Below are 17,229 nucleotides of genomic sequence, written 5' to 3'. Positions count from 1 at the left end.
GCGTGTTCATAAACACTGACGTGTAGGCAATGGATTAGTGTGGTATTCGCGTCTTTCCGCCGTGCGAGTGATAAAAGTGGAGACGTGAACTAATGCGACGTTATTACCAAATGCGTCCAAAGAGGACCAATGTGCGTCATTCATTTCATGGCTGCTGAAGGACAAACGTTGGTGTTTTTTTTTCTTTTTTTCTTTATTGATTTTCAACTCCCCCCGAAGGGGGCAGGCTGGCAGCAGCTTACTACGCTGCTCTACAGCCTACAGACTTTTTTTTTAAAAAAAAGGAAGAAGAAAGAAACAAGAAAAAACAGGCGATAAAATGGTGATTTAAAGTGGAAAATGGCGTAAAAATGCAGAAAGTTAGAACAGAAAGCAAAAGATAAAATACACAGGAATCAGACAAGTAACATATTAGACACACAATTAAAAAAACATGGCGACTGTCTGGTGTCTGTTCGCAAGTGATAAAAAGCACACCCAGCGACAGTATGATGGCTGGTCGCTACACTTCCCAAAAGACACAACACGGAGCACGCACTGGAAAAACACACTGTAAAACACTGCACGAAAAAGGCGGCACAAATATGGCACTCCCGATCCAAGGCAGATGGGGGGGAACCTGGAGTAGGGGGAAAAACAAGGAGGGTGGAGAGGAAAAAACGAAAAGGGGGGGGAAACCAAGGAGGGAGAGGACTAATAAAGGGGGAGAAGGGCAGATGCAAGATGGAATGAGAAGAGGCAAAGGAGGGGAATGTAAAAGGACTTGGGGGAGAGAAGGGGGCAAAGAGAGGGGAGGTGTGGAAGAAAGAGGATGGAAGGGGGGGAGAGGGAGCCCGGGAAAAGGACAGAGGAAAGGAGTGGGAGTGAGGATCAGAGTTGATATGAGGGATAAATGTAGGGAGAGAGGGCATCATCCGGGAGGGGGAGTTGATGGAAGCCACCTTGAGAAAGGAGATGTAGGGTGTAGAGATGGAGGGTAGGGGGGACACAACGGTGAAGATGTGGCAGGGGGCAGGGATCAGAGAGGAGAGGAGCAACCAGGGGGTGAGGGGGTTAAAGATGGCGCGAGGTGTAGAGGATGCGGATATGTTCCAGGAATAGGAGCAGGTGGGGGAAAGGAATGAGATCATAGAGGATCCGCATGGGGGACGGGAGGTGAATACGGAAGGCGAGGCGGAGTGCATGACGCTCAAGGATCTGGAGGGACTTATAGAATTTGGGGGGGGGCAGATATCCAGGCAGGACTGGCATAACATAGGATGGGACGGATTAAGGATTTGTAGGTGTGGAGGATGGTAGAGGGGTGTAACCCCCATGTCCGGCCAGAGAGGAGTTTGAGGAGTCGGAGGCGGTTGTGGGCTTTGGATTGGATGGAGCGGAGATGAGGGATCCAGGTGAGGTGACGGTCAATGGTGAGGCCAAGGTAGGTGAGGGTGGGGGTAAGGCGAACAGGACGGGCGCAGACAGTAAGGGAGAAATCCAGGAACCGGAAGGAGCGAGTGGTACGACCTACGATGACGGCCTGGGTCTTGGAAGGGTTGAGTTTCAGGAGCCACTGGTTACACCATGCAGCAAAAAGGTCAAGGTGATTCTGGAGAAGGCATTGGGACCGGTGGAGGGTAGGAGCGGGGGCGAGGAATGCGGTGTCATCAGCATATTGCAATGGAGGAGGGGGTTAACGTTGGTGGACATTGGATAAAATCTTATCGATTTTCAAACCACGACAATTCCAAGAAAATTCTTGAGCTGTCGATGGCTAGCTCCACCATCGTCGTCAGGAGTGAAACTACTGACTGTCGGACCTGTCTGGCGCTATTTCCCGCTTATACAGGGTGGTCCATTGATAGTGAGTGGGCCAAATATCTCACGAAATAAGCATCAAACGAAAAAAACTACGAAGAACGAAACTCGTCTAGTTTTTAAGGGGGAAACCAGATGGCGCTATGGTTGGCCCACTAGATGGCGCTACCATAGGTCAAACGGATATCAACTGCGTTTTTTTAAAATAGGAACCCCCATTTTTATTACATATTCGTGTAGTACGTAAAGAAATATGAATGTTTTAGTTGGACCACTTCTTTCGCTTTGTGATAAATGGCGCTGTAATAGTCACAAACGCATAAGTACGTGGTATCACGTAACATTCCGCCAGTGCGGACGGTATTTGCTTCGTGATGCGTTACCCGTCTTAAAATGGACCATTTACAAACTGCGTAAAAGGTCTATATCGTGTTGATGTATCGCTATTGTGATCAAAATGCCCAACGGGCGTGTGCTATGTATGCTGCTCGGTATCCTGGACGACACCATCCAAGTGTGCGGACCGTTCGCCGGATAGTTACGTTATTTAAGGAAACAGGAAGTGTTTAGCCACATGTGAAACGTCAACCAGGGCCTGCAACAAATGATGATGCCCAAGTACGTGTTTTAGCTGCTGTCGCGGCTAATCCGCACATCAGTAGCAGACAAATATCGCGAGAATTGGGAATCTCAAAAACGTCGGTGTTGAGAATGCTACATCAACATCGATTGCGCCCGTACCATATTTCTATGCACCAGGAATTGCATGGCAACGACTTTGAACGTCGTGTACAGTTCTGCCACTGGGTACAAGAGAAATTACGGGACGATGACAGATTTTTTGCACGCGTTCTATTTAGCGACGAAGTGCCGTTCACCAACAGCGGTAACGTAAACCGGTATAATATGCACTATTGGGCAACGGAAAATCCACGATGGCTGCGACAAGTGGAACATCAGCGACCTTGGTGGGTTAATGTATGGAACGGCATTATGGGAGGAAGGATAGTTGGCCCCCATTTTATCGATGGCAATGTAAATGGTGCAATGTATGCTGATTTCCTACGTTATGTTCTACAGATGTTACTACAAGATGTTTCACTGCATGAAAGAATGGCGATGTATTTCCAGCATGATGGCTGTTCGGCACATAGCTCGCGTGCGGCTGAAGCGGTATTGAATAGCATATTTCATGACAGGTGGATTGGTCATTGAAGCACCATACCATGACCCGCACGTTCACCGTATCTGACGTCCCCGGATTTCTTTCTGTGGGTAAATTTGAAGGTTATTGCTATCGTGATCCACCGACAACGCCTGACAACATGCGTCAGGGCATTGTCAATGCATGTGCGAACATTACGGAAGGCGAACTACTCGCTGTTGAGAAGAATGTCGTTGCGTGTACTGCCAAATGCATTGAGGTTGACGGACACCATTTTGAGCATTTATTGCGTTAATGTGGTATTTACAGGTAATCACGCTGTAACAGCATGCGTTCTCAGAAATGATAAGTTCACAAAGGTACATGTAGCACATTGGAACAACGGAAACAAAATGTTCAAACGTACCTACGTTCTGTATTTTAATTTTAAAACCTACCTGTCACCAACTGTTCGTCTAAATTGTGAGCCTTATGTTTGTACTTCACGTATATGTAATAAGAAATGGGGGTTCCTATTTTTAAAAAAGCCACTTGATATCCGTTTGACCTATGGCAGCGCCATCTAGCGGGCCAACCATAGCGCCATCTGGTTTCCTCCTTCAAGCTAGACAAGTTTCATTCTTTGTAGTTTTTTTCGTTTGACGCTTATTTCGTGAGATTTTTGGCCTGGTCACTATCAATGGACCAACCTTTATACCTACGATTACGTGAAAGCTCGAGAATTTTGTTGGAATTGACGCGGCTTGGAAGCCAAGAAGATTTTATCCAGTGATGTCACCCTGAAAGACTCCGAAGACACATATCGGTGGATATCCATCACAGAATGAAGAATCTGTATGTGGCAACACGTCTCTTGAAAACCATCATTGTGGAATGGTGCGCTAAGTTCCTTGCTGTCGATTCGACACGAGACGCTTGTCGATGTGGTAGGCCAGCCTCATCCATTAGAGACAACAAGTGGGACACACTCGAGCCCCCGCCCTATAGTACTCAGCTCTCCACATGTATCATGCTTAGGTCCTTTAAAACTGCCTTCAAGCATCGAAGATTCCTGTCAGACGAGGATGTGGAGCAGGCCGTCAAGGACTTCTTCACACAGCAGGGAACGGTGTTTTACCTAACAGGTACCTTCAACCTAGAGCGTCGGTTGGATAGTTGCCTCAATGGACACAACTATTTTGCCTGACTGGCATACTGATTCTGGAAGGTACGGCCATCAAGAGGAAACTTTTTGACTGCCCGTTATAGTTTCCGCGTAATTACATATTTATAACTCGAAGATTACTGTGTTATGCAGAGGTTCGTGTTTCATACCCGAATAAGGAAAGACGTCAAGCCAGTTTGAGTCCTCCCTCGGGCATGAGTGTGTGTGTTGTCCTTAACGTAAGGTAGTTTAAGTTGGATTAAGTAGTGCGTAAGATCTTACCACCACCACGCCAGTTAAGGAGGTAAAAGAGTGTTCCACCGCCGCTATACTGCTATAATAGTGGCACTCACTACTATAATATGACTGAGCGCGGCGAAAACTAGTTATAATTACCCATTTCAGCAGGTGACACCACTGTCTCCTACTTCTGCGACATACTCAGGATTATAAAACTCTACATTCAATCAACTGATCACTGATGTGGCTGGTTGCTGATTTACGCGAAATATCTTGATGCGTGGGCAACATGAGTAGCCGATACTTACCAGGAGGTCGATGGTGTGAATCAGGCCTTACGGCAAAAAGGATAGTAAAGTCTGGCCCGCCGCGCGGTCTACGGCGCCTTTTCACTGTTCAAATGGCTCTGAGCATTATTCGACTTAACTTCTGAGGTCATCAGTCCCCTCGAACTTAGAACTACTTAAACGTAACTAACCTAAGGACATCACACACATCCATGCCCGAGGCAGGATTCGAACCTGCGACCATAGCGATCGAGGTGTTCCAGACCGTAGCGCCTAGAACCGCTCGGCCTGCGTCTTTTCAAGGTCCGCGCAGTTCCCCCCGTCGGAGGTTCCTCCCTCGGGCATTAGTGTATGTGTGTGTGTGTTGTCCCTGTTAGATTAAGTAGTACGTAAGCTTAGGGACCGATGACCTCAGCAGTTTGACCCCATAAGACCTTACCACAAATTTCTAATCTCCAAAAAGTCTGGCCCTCCCGGCTGCTTCCCGAGCGGGAAGGCGTGCCGGTCCCCGACACCAATCCTCCCGGCGGATTAGTGCCGAATTCCGGTGTGTCGGCCAGACTGTGGATGGTTTTTAGGCGGTTTTCCATCAGCCTCGGCGAATGCGAACTGGGTCCCCTTATTCCGCCTCAGTTCACTATGTCGGCGATTGCTTCACAAACACTGTATCCACGTACGCGTACACCAGAATTACTCTACCACGCAAACATTTGGGGTCACACTCGTCTGGTGTGTGAGACGTTCCTAGAGCGAAAGGGGGGGGGGGGAGGGGTGAGGGGGGGGGGGGGGAGGAAGGGGGGGGGGGGTCCACTGGTGGCCGAACCACACAATAACCCTGGGTTCGGTGTGGGGCGGCGGTGGGGTGGATGGACTGCTGTTGCGGGGTTGTGAACAACCGAGGGCTACGGCGGGACGATGGCTCTCCGTCATTTCTAGGTACACGGTTTAATACACAATAGTAAACTGTGGGGGCAACTCACCGCTTGCAGCACTCGCCGGTTGTGAGGACAATCGTAGTGCAGGAAGGTGAAGACGCTGCCGCCCAAGGGAATCCTGCCCACGGCGGGAGACAGCACCAGCCACGTGCTGCGCTCCGCCAGCAGCAGGCGGGCCAGCCGCACGCTGTCTGAAAGCGAACAGCCGCGACGTCAGCGTTCTACACGGGACACTGCGTACAATAAAATAGGGAAAAGTTATTAGGACTACGAAGGCGTCGGATGTATCACTTTTATGGATTTGTTACTGCATATTGCTGTTGCTGTTGTTGTTGTTGTTGTTATAGTCTTCAACCAGAACACTGGTTTGATGTTTCTCTCCTCGCTAGTCTGTCCCGTCCAAGCCTCTTCATCTCTGCGTATCTACTGCAACCTGCACCGATTGGAACCCACTTGCAGTATTCAAGCCTTGGTCTACCTCTACAGCTCTTACCTTCCACACTTCCCTCCTTTGCAAAATTGACTGTTCATTGTTTCTGGATGCACACAATCAAATCTATTCCTTCTTTAAGTCCAGCTGTGCAATAAATTTCTTTTCCCACGGAGTGGATCCAGTACCTCATCATTACTTACTCGATCGACCAAGCTAATCTTTTCTGTTTTCCTTTAGCACCACATTTCCGCACTGTTTATAACATATGTTCCATTTCCACATTTCACAAAAGTCTTCCTACTACATAAATTTTGTATTCAGTGTTAACATATTTCTCTTTTTCAGAAATGCTTTACTTCCAGTTGACAGTCTGCATTTTCTATCCTCGTTAGTTTTTCCTTTCGAAATAGCAAATTTGTTCTATGATATTTAGTGTCCCTCATGCTATTACCCACTGCTGAACTCGCATATCACTTATAGTGAGTGATGGTGAGTAAGTAACTTATTGTACATGCAATAACGTCAGCTCCCTCCCGCGTCAGCTTGTCATCCACAGTTGCCCTTTCGTGTCATAATCAAATGCAGCTTCACTAAAAGCCTCCCACGTCCGACATGTAAAAGAATGACGTCTCCCTGCTTTTCGTACAAAGTTTAAATGACGCCATCGTTGAGATTCTTCATCTATCTCAGAAAATATAAGAGATGCGTGTCACTCAGTGGCTAAAATGCAATGAGATTGTGACTGTTAGCAGTATGGAAGTACGGATAAGACACGTTGATGATGGTATAAACATTATATTCATTACATTGAGTCGTGTCATGTAGAAAATATCAACAATAACAGCATTTTCACAAATATGATAAAATTCAGAACTCTAATACTTAACAGCGTTTTCAAAGAGTAATTGTTGTTCCACATTTTGCGTTATATTCTTCAAATCAATAAATGTCTTGCACCGCTCACTTTCTAAAGTAGCGTGTGTTCTTCCCCAGGGTTTAAGCTATCTCCACACCACATTTCATGATATCACTTCAGCAGCTTAGTCCTGAAAGTGTAACAGAGCTACTTCGTCCTTCGTAATATTTGTGTGGACTTCCTCACACAACTCCCTCGGAATCTCTTGATATCACCTGACTATGTATTAAAAAAATATTGATTTGAACTGGAAGAAATGTGAACTATTCAACACTGAAGGAGGTATAGTGCTAACGAAACACGCTAGCATTGTTTAAAAACAATTACGTAGCTCTCCGTATATTTACAGTTCGTCTGATATGGCGTTATTTTTATTTTCTTCATTAACTTTTTATCAGGCCTTAACCCACTTATCGAAATACGGCACTTCTACTATACTCTGTCCGACGTTATCGCCGAGACCATCGCAGGTCCTGTGGTTGTACGATATGGCATGCTTCCAGTAAGATAGTGTAGTTGACTGAACAGGCATCGGATTACGATCGAGAAATTCTGTTATTTCCACTCACTTCCAACCTTCTATCCACGTGCAGCAGGACAACATAAAGCGTGGTCTGTCGAAGCTACTGTTCACCAAATCTGAACTTGCACTGCATTCATTGACCTGGCTTACTGGTGTCAAGTACCGATACTTTAAAATGGAAGTATATACTGATGATGCCCACATATTTTTTATTGAGCCAAACAGTGGCTCTCTACGTAATCGCGTGTGAAACTGTTACTTAAGATTCAAAGCACACAGTGTCAGCCGGCCGGTGTGGCCGTGCGGTTAAAGGCGCTTCAGTCTGGAACCGCGTGACCGCTACGGTCGCAGGTTCGAATCCTACCTCGGGCATGGATGTGTGTGATGTCCTTAGGTTAGTTAGGTTTAATTAGTTCCAAGTTCTAGGCGACTGATGACCTCAGAAGTTACGTCGCATAGTGCTCAGAGCCATTTGAACCATTCGAACACAGTGTCACACTGTAGCAACAAGAATCCTTGAAATCGTTTATAATTAACTTACGGAAAGACCATAACTGATTCTCAAGAGGGTCGGCTACACGATATGGATAACTGGGCTCATGCTGCCAAGTTCTTTATAAATTTGGCTCAATTTTGTAATCACTGGAAAACCTTCACATACCTTTTCCACCCATAAAGTTTCATTCCGTTAGTTCTTTGTCAGGCAGTGTAGGTTTGAACTATTTTCCTGCATGACAGAAGGTAGGCGTAACATTTCTGCCTTATTCTGCCGCAAACATTACTTAAATTACGCACCCAGCATTATCGTTTATTCTTTAATGACAGAGGCTTTACTGAGACACTGCAGTCAGGCAAGCTGCACTGATGCATGACTGCTTCAGTGTGAGCAGGCTGCTGAAGACGTAGGACAACAGATGGTCACGTAAAGCGACAGGGTGTGGCACAACGTGTCTCCCTCGAGTTCAAAGGTGCACCGCGCAATGCATGCTAAAATGCAATGTCTGTTAAAAAGCCATGGCATGTACACGCCAAGGCCAGGGTGGTGCTGAGGAAATAATGCAATCACGACTGTGTAAATGTTTGAATTTGTGCGTTATTGCACATAATCTCGGGGTCTTCACGAAAAAATAATACACTGCTAGCATTCTACAGATATTTTATCTACTAGTGTGATAATCCGATAATAACATCATTTATTTTTTTAATTCAGAGCAAAATTGCCTGAGAAAGGGGGGGGGGGGCGGCGGGACCCTCGATAAACATTTTTCAGACTACACTGTGACGACATTATTCAATATTATCAAAGTATCTTAACTTTGCTTCTCACACAGCGCCAGATCGCCTCACTACTGAGCACAGACCTCGAATGTAGCGTAACAGAAATGACTGACGAATAATACAGGTACTTTTGAGCACAAAATTATGGGTCGCAGCAGCACATGATGACACTGACGTAACACGACATCGGTGTGATGCTGGCATAAGGTTGGTGCTACTCCGGCATGACGCTGCATACGTCGCATATAGGCCAGTGCGACGCCGTCTGATCATTTGGATACTTTTGGGCACAGGTCCTCTCACTGGATTTGGTGCCGCTCGACTAATATTTGTGTCGTTATTTCATACTGAGTGCTTCTCACTGCCGAGTGGGATTAGCCGAGCGGTCTTAGGCGCTGCAGTCATGGACTATGCGGCTGGTCCCGGCGGAGGTTCGAGTCCTCCCTTGGGTATGGGTGTGTGTGTTTGTCCTTAGGATAATTTAGGTTAAGTAGTGTGTAAGCTTAGGGACTGATGACCTTCGCAGTTAAGTCCCATAAGATTTCACACACATTTGAACATTTTTTTTGCTTCTCACTACACTGCCATGCAACTGAAGTGATAATAATAAAAAATTAATTTGTTATAAGAAACATCCACACCCTAATGCACTCACCACAAAGCACTGTAAGGAGAGCATTTTGCCAAAGCTGTGGGATCCCTTCATCATCTGAACAACATGAAGTGCAGACACGAAATGATGGCGCTTATGAAATCAAATCACAAAAATTTAAAAAAAAATGATCAAAGGGTGGGAGGCTGATCTCACTGCGGAGTACAGACCTCAAATGATACCTACTGGACGAGAGTAAAACATGGGGCAGGGTGGAGTTTAATTTCCATCGACTGACCTCCTCCACCTTCACTCCGCTCTCTTCCTGTCCCCCCCCCCCCCCCCCCCCCCACCATAGGACGACCATGATATGTGTCATCTGTGATATTAATACATACAATTGCATCAGCCGTAATATGATGCCAGAAAACAAGTGCTGACATCAGCGAGTTGGTCCAGAACATACACTAACCCTGTGCTCTTGTATTTTGATTATGATGAGATGATAGGTTTGACCTGTAATGCAAGGCAAAGGCAAGGTGGAAAAAAGGAGCTTTACACGTTAATTTGCTATGAAGTAGACATAGGAAGTTGTAATTTCTTCTATGGCCACAAACATCGTAATTGAATGTATAAAGCACTGACATGGTCAAACAGATGGACATTGCAGCTGTAACATACTCTAGCACTCATAGTTCTTTTAACAATTTTTTTTATAATGCGGGGCAACAGTCGTAATATATTTCTTTAAAGTCAGTACCGCCATTAGACTGTTGTTTACATACAGTGGTACATTTACACTTACACAATCATAATTTCGGCTTCAAAGTGCCATTATCAAGTGTTTTAAGTGTTATAAATTGCCTAAGATGGAACACTATCGTATTAAAATACACTATTAAACACATTGTCTTAGAGTCGATATTTCTGGCAGAGCCTACTGCTTTGTTTCATCACTGAGTACACCATCTCATGGTGTACTCAGTAATGAAACAAAACAGTAGGCTCTGCCCTCTGTATAGAGCGTCCCAAGCAATTCCGTTCCAAATCTGGTGAGCAAACTGGCTATTCTAATGGAGTGACGTCCTCAGGGTAAACTGTTACTCTCCACTAGGCTGTTGTTGTGGTCTTCAGTCCAGAGACTGGTTTGATGCAGCTCTCCATGCTACTCTATCCTGTGCAAGCTTCTTCATCTTCCAGTACCTACTGCAACTTACATCCTTCTGAATCTGTTTAGTGTATTCCTCTCTTGGTCTCCCTCTACGATTTTTACCCTCCACGCTGCCCTCCAGTACTAAATTGGTGACCCCTTGATGCCTCAGAATATGCCCTACCAACCGATCCCTTCTTCTAGTCAAGTTGTGCCACAAACTCCTCTTCTGCCCAATTGTATTCAGTACCTCCTCATTAGTTATGTGATCTACCCATCTAATCTTCAGCATTCTTCTGTAGCACCACATATCGAAAGCTTCCATTCTCCTCTTGTCTAAACTATTTATCATCCACCTTACACTTCCATACAAGGCTACATTCCATACAAATACTTTCAGAAAAAACTTCCTGACACTTAAAATATATACTCGATGTTAACAAACTTCTCTTCTTCAGAAACGCTTTCCTTGCCATTGCCAGTCTACATTTTATATCCTCTCTGCTTCGATCATCATCAGTTATTTTGCTCCCTAAATAGAAAAACTCATTTACTACTTTAAGCGTATCATTTCCTAATCTAATTCCCTCAGCATCACCAGATTTAATTCGACTACATTCCATTATTCTAGTTTTGCTTTTGTTGATGTTCATCTTATATCCTCCTTTCAAGACACGGTCCATTCCGTTCAGCTGCTATTCCAGGTCCTTTGCTGTCTCTGACAGAATTACAATGTCATCCGCGAACCTCAAAGTTTTTATTTCTTCTCCATGGCTTGCAATTCCAACTCCGAATTTTTCTTTTGTTTCCTTTACTGCTTGCTCAATATACAGATTGAATAGCATTGGGGATAGGCTACAACCCTGTCTCACTCCCTTCCCAACCACTGCTTCCCTTTCGTGCCCCTCGACTCTTATATATGCCATCTGGTTTCTGTACAAATTGTAAATAGCCTTTCGCTCCCTCTATTTTACCCGTGCCACTTTCAGAATTTGAAAGAGAGTATTCCAGCCAACATTGTCAAAAGCTTTCTCTAAGTCTACAAATGCTAGAAACGTAGGTTTGTCTTTCCTTAATCTATTTTCTAAGATAAGTCGTAGGGTCAGTATTGCCTTACATGTTACTACATTTCTACGGAATCCAAACTGATCTTCCCCGAGGTCGGCTTCTACCAGTTTTTCCATTCGTCTATCTTTTCGAAAAGGGAGAATGTCAGAAGGTGGAAGAGATACTGGGCACAAGAGCCATTTCAAATAAGAAACTAAAGGAACGTATCAATAGAGAGTAATCAGAAGTCTGGGACAATACAGAAACAGGGAGGACAACTTCCCAGTTCCTCCATCATACAAAAAAGATCAAAAATTAAGATTTTTTCTCCAACCAAAGGAGCAATACACTGTCTGAGGGGACACGTGCCCTTATTACTAAAACCATGCCGACACATCGCAGACACCTATCATCATCATCATCATCATCATCATCATCATCATCTTGAATAGTAGCAGTCCCAGGGTAGGACTGTTTGAAACATAAACCTCGCTGTCTAGTCCTGTTTCCTCGCCATCTTCCGGTGTTCACTCTGGACCAGTCCTCACTTCTTCTGTAGTAACTTCTGTATATCACTTCTCTGCTTCTTCGTGGGACGTCTCTGTCCGAAACTAGGCTCCTAGTATTTTGCACGAATGCTTCTGCTGTTTGCTACGTTCACTGATTTCTTTCTCATTCCTTCCATTTTCCTCTGTCACGCTTCCCAAGTACTGGAGATTCTCCACCTTCCTCAACACTTCGCCTCCAATCCTCATTCTGATAGTTGGTCAATCTTTCTTTCTAGCTGTAACCAGGATCTCTCACTTGTTAAGATTAAAATTCTTTCCATACTGTTTCACAGTTTCTGTCCAGCTGTTCCTGAATCCTCCCTGTCCCCCCAGATCATTAAGTCATCCACTAAAATCATTTCTTTCATCTTGTCTTCTCTAGTTTCCTCCTACCACCTTAGTCATTATCTCATCCAAGACCACAAAGAAGAGAAGAGGTGACATGCACTGCCCTGTTTCACATCTCTTGTTTGTTGGAACCAATCCAACCTCTCATTGCCCACTTTCACGCGACTCAGACATCTACAGCACGTCTCCTGCACCCTGCTTATTGTTTCTTTATCCACTCCCTTCTTTTCTAGTGCTTCTCATACCTTTCTTCCATCCAGACGCTATCAAATGCCTTTTCTGTTGCGGGAAAGACCATCACAAGGTCTTCCCCAGATTCATAGTGGTGGTGCTGGAGTTGCCTCACTGAAAATGTGAGGTCAACTGTTGACCTCCCAGGTCTGAAGGCATGCTGCTCCTCTTTCAATTTCTTCTCGACCCTATAAGTGTGAATCCCCTACAGTTTTTACAATCCATCCTACTCCTTTTCTTGAATCTTCTTCTCATTCCACATCACCCTCATCACACGATACAGCCACCCTTTCCCAACGTTTGGTAATAAGACAGTCTAGATAATAACAAGGAATTGCGAACTGTAGTAGATGCTGCACATGTTGACAGGTAGAATATCAATACGAAATGTGAACTTATCCGGGCAAGAGACGGAATGGAAGACGCCATACATCATGACAACGAGATGTACAAATACAGAACCACCCGACCACAACTTCCTTCCGGAAGCCGCGAAGAGATAAGCCTTGGGGAGGATACAGAAAGACTGGAAGAAGCCATACATCATGTAAACGAGACGTACAAATACAGAACCACCCAACCACAACTTCCTTCCGGAAGCCGCGAAGAGATGAGCCTTAGGGAGGATATAGGAGGATGTCCCGAAATCCTGGCAGACAAATCCTCCCTTTCGCTACAACCTCGTAAAGGGAAAGAGAGGAACAAAAGCAGCGAGGCAGCACAATCCTCGTGACTCTAGAGTTAGATCTCAGCGCTCCAGAGGCTAAAAAACCATAACAAATGAGAAAACCAAGTTTCGCTTGTAATTCGGAGATAGCCGGCTCGAATTCTAACGACGGAAGAAATTTTCATCATTAGTGGTTGACTGGCAAAGCAAATGGTGGCATTTTAGTACAGTCAATTTACGTAACTCTATGAAATGGTTTCTTGTTTGGTTATGTTCCATGTCTATATGAAGATTCCTATCTTCCGATAACAAGCGAGCATTGTAAATTAGACAATATGATTACTCCAGAATGAGATTTTCACTCTGCAGCGGAGTGTGCGCTGATATGAAACTTCCTGGCAGATTAAAACTGTGTGCCGGACCGAGACTAGAACTCGAGACCTTTGCCCTTCGCGGGCAGATGCTCTACCAACTGAGCTACCCAAGCACGACTCACGCCCCATCTCACAACTTTACTTCTGCCCGAGTCGGGTCGTTTCCCAGTGCTACTTTGCGATCCAGACTGCTTGTTCCTGCCACCACACCTCACTCCATGCTCATGGAGAGCATTGTCCCGCAACGTGTGCTCCGGAATAAAAAGGTTTCAACAAATATATCGCAGAAACTCAGCCCACGGATCGATCCCCACGAACATCCCTTCATAAAATTTGATATTACCTCCTATTTTCTCAAACGTCGATGTTGATGTTTGGTTTGTGGGGTGCTCAATTGCGTGGTCACCAGCGCCCGACGAGGTACTGGCAGAAGTAAAGTTTTGAGGACGGGGCGTGAGTCGTGCTTGGGTAGCTCGGTTGGTAGAGCACTTGCCCACAAAAGGCAAAAGTTCGAGTCTCCGTCAGGCACACAGTTTTAATCTGCCAGGAAGTTTCAATATGATTACTGCCTATCCCTGACAGATTCCGCTCCCACTTTAGCTAAATAGCTCATACCTCCCGTTACTGCGACGACATGTCACTCCAAACGCCAATTAAATAGGGAACAGCTAACAATACAGGGTTATTACAAATGATTGAAGCGATTTCACAGCTCTACAATAACTTTATTATTTGAGATATTTTCACAATGCTTTGCACACACATACAAAAACTCAAAAAGTTTTTTTAGGCATTCACAAACGTTCGATATGTGCCCCTTTAGTGATTCGGCAGACATCAAGTCGATAATCAAGTTCCTCCCGCACTCGGCGCAGCATGAGTTCGAAAGCATCGTTGATCCGAGCTCGCAGTTCTGGCACGTTTCTTGGTAGAGGAGGTTTAAACACTGAATCTTTCACATAACCCCACAGAAAGAAATCGCATGGGGTTAAGTTGGGAGAGCGTGGAGGCCATGACATGAATCGCTGATCATGATCTCCACCACGACCGATCCATCGGTTTTCCAATCTCCTGTTTAAGAAATGCCGAACATCATGATGGAAGTGCGGTGGAACACCATCCTGTTGAAAGATGAAGTCGGCGCTGTCGGTCTCCAGTTGTGGCATGAGCCAATTTTCCGCGGGCTACGCGTGAAACTTGCCCGCACGTGTTCAACCGTTTCTTCGCTCACTGCAGGCCGACACGTTGATTTCCCCTTACAGAGGCATCCAGAAGCTTTAAACTGCGCATACCATCGCCGAATGGAGTTAGCAGTTGGTGGATCTTCGTTGAACTTCGTCCTGAAGTGTCGTTGCACTGTTATGACTGACTGATTTGAGTGCGTTTCAAGCACGATATACGCTTTCTCGGCTCCTGTCGCCATTTTGTCACACTGCGCTCTCGAGCGCTCTGGCGGCAGAAACCTGAAGTGCGGCTTCAGCCGAACAAAACTTTATGAGTTTTTCTACGTATCTGTAGTGTGTCGTGACCATATGTCAATGAATGGAGCTACAGTGAATTTATGAAATCGCTTCAATCATTTGTAATAGCCCTGTACATATTCATCATTACTTAGCGGTAATAAATTATACACACAAACATTCTTCATGATTAAATCTATCTATTTGTGAAAACCGCATCAAATCATTACACTAGTGCCTGAGGTTAACCCAAACATATGCATAGAAACCACAGCTGGGGACTTTAATTTGTACATGTAGAGAGAATGGATATACAGATTGATAACAAAAAGATAGAAGAAGATAGATAGTAGATAGATGGATTTATGGAAGATTCTTCTTAGTTACAGCCTATTACCTGGATAGCTGAAGTTACTTACAATTTACCTATTTGTGTACAATAAAAGCACTCATAATAACTATCACTGCGGACTACACACTAATACTATCAAAGAAAACTAAATTACGAAAAAATTAACAAAAAAGAAAGCAGAAAACGAAAAGTTACGTTCTACTATCACAAAACCACTACTGTCTCCGTGATTAATTATTCTACTATTCAACTACTAATACTACTGTCTGCAGTAGTACCTCTACGACTATTAGCGCTACGCATCTCTCATTTGTCCGTTCCTTGAGGCCACCGTTTCCTCGTGGAACAAATACGTCTACATTACTGAATCCGTCTTGAAACTACTCCAGTCAGCAGCCACTATCTGCTGGATATCTTGGAGAAAGGATGTCATGTCAGCGGCATTTCCGCTATGGCAATCGATTCTACGATTTACTGTGTCGTCTCACAACACAGAAGGACAGTCAAAGTTTTTTCTTCAGTAGTCGCTGACCTCTGTTGCCCTCTACGTATGCTGACTGGTAGGGTGGCCAGCATGCTGTCATGTTATTTAATGTCTCTAACTAGCCTTCGTCCGCAGCTCGTGGTTTTGCGGTAACGTTCTCGCTTTCCGCGCACGGAGTCCCGGGTTCGATTCCCGGGGGTCAGGGATTTTTACTGCCTCGAGATCACTGGGTGTTGTTGTGCTGTCTTCATCATCATCATTTATCCCCATTACGGTCGGAGGAAGGCAAAGGCAAACCACCTCCTCTAGGACGTTGCCTAGACGGCGGTGCGGGTCTCCCGCATCGTTCCTTACGCTCCTCGGAGTATGGGACATCATCATCTCAACTAGCCTTCCTGGATGTTGCGGCTACAGTACTGTCCAAAATGTGGCGAATCGGGTAGTTCTCCAGTGTTGCTTTGCTATCCAGACTACTTGTTCCTGCCACCATGACTCACTCCACGCTCATGGAGAGCTTTGTCTCGCAACGTGTGCTCCGGAATAAAAAGGTTTCAACAAATACAGGGTTATTACAAATGATTGAAGCGATTTCACAGCTCTACAATAACTTTATTATTTGAGATATTTTCACAATGCTTTGCGCACACATACAAAAACTCAAAAAGTTTTTTTTGGGTTTCACAAATGTTCGATATGTGCCCCTTTAGTGATTCGGCAGACATCAAGCCGATAATCAAGTTCCTCCCACACTCGGCGCAGCATGAGTTCGAAAGCATCGTTGATGCTAGCTCGCAGTTCTGGCACGTTTCTTGGTAGAGGAGGTTTAAACACTGAATCTTTCACATAACCCCACAGAAAGAAATCGCATGGGGTTAAGTTGGGAGAGCGTGGAGGCCATGACATGAATCGCTGATCATGATCTCCACCACGACCGATCCATCGGTTTTCCAATCTCCTGTTTAAGAAACGCCGAACATCATGACGGAAGTGCGGTGGAACACCATCCTGTTGAAAGATGAAGTCGGCGCTGTCGGTCTCCAGTTGTGGCATGAGCCAGTTTTCCGCGGGCTACGCGTGAAACTTGCCCGCACGCGTTCAACCGTTTCTTCGCTCACTGCAGGCCGACACGTTGATTTCCCCTTACAGAGGCATCCAGAAGCTTTCAACTGCGCATACCATCGCCGAATGGAGTTAGCAGTTGGTGGATCATTGTTGAACTTCGTCCTGAAGTGTCGTTGCACTGTTATGACTGACT

At 45.2% G+C, this 17,229-nt stretch overlaps 1 protein-coding gene across 1 annotated transcript in view; it reads right to left on the bottom strand.

Annotated features, from left to right (window-relative positions):
- LOC124614367 (ionotropic receptor 75a-like) overlaps positions 1–17,229 on the bottom strand; it is a 164,769-nt gene that overhangs the window by 142,256 nt on the left and 5,284 nt on the right. Inside the window, exon 2 of the mRNA XM_047142941.1 lies at positions 5,617–5,762. Coding sequence (XP_046998897.1) covers positions 5,617–5,762 — 146 coding nt within the window. The remainder of the gene's footprint in view (positions 1–5,616; positions 5,763–17,229) is intronic.

This window comes from Schistocerca americana, chromosome 1 (genome assembly GCF_021461395.2).
Source record: "Schistocerca americana isolate TAMUIC-IGC-003095 chromosome 1, iqSchAmer2.1, whole genome shotgun sequence".
Lineage (NCBI taxonomy): Eukaryota > Metazoa > Arthropoda > Insecta > Orthoptera > Acrididae > Schistocerca > Schistocerca americana.
This window is presented reverse-complemented; position numbering and strand designations above follow the sequence as displayed.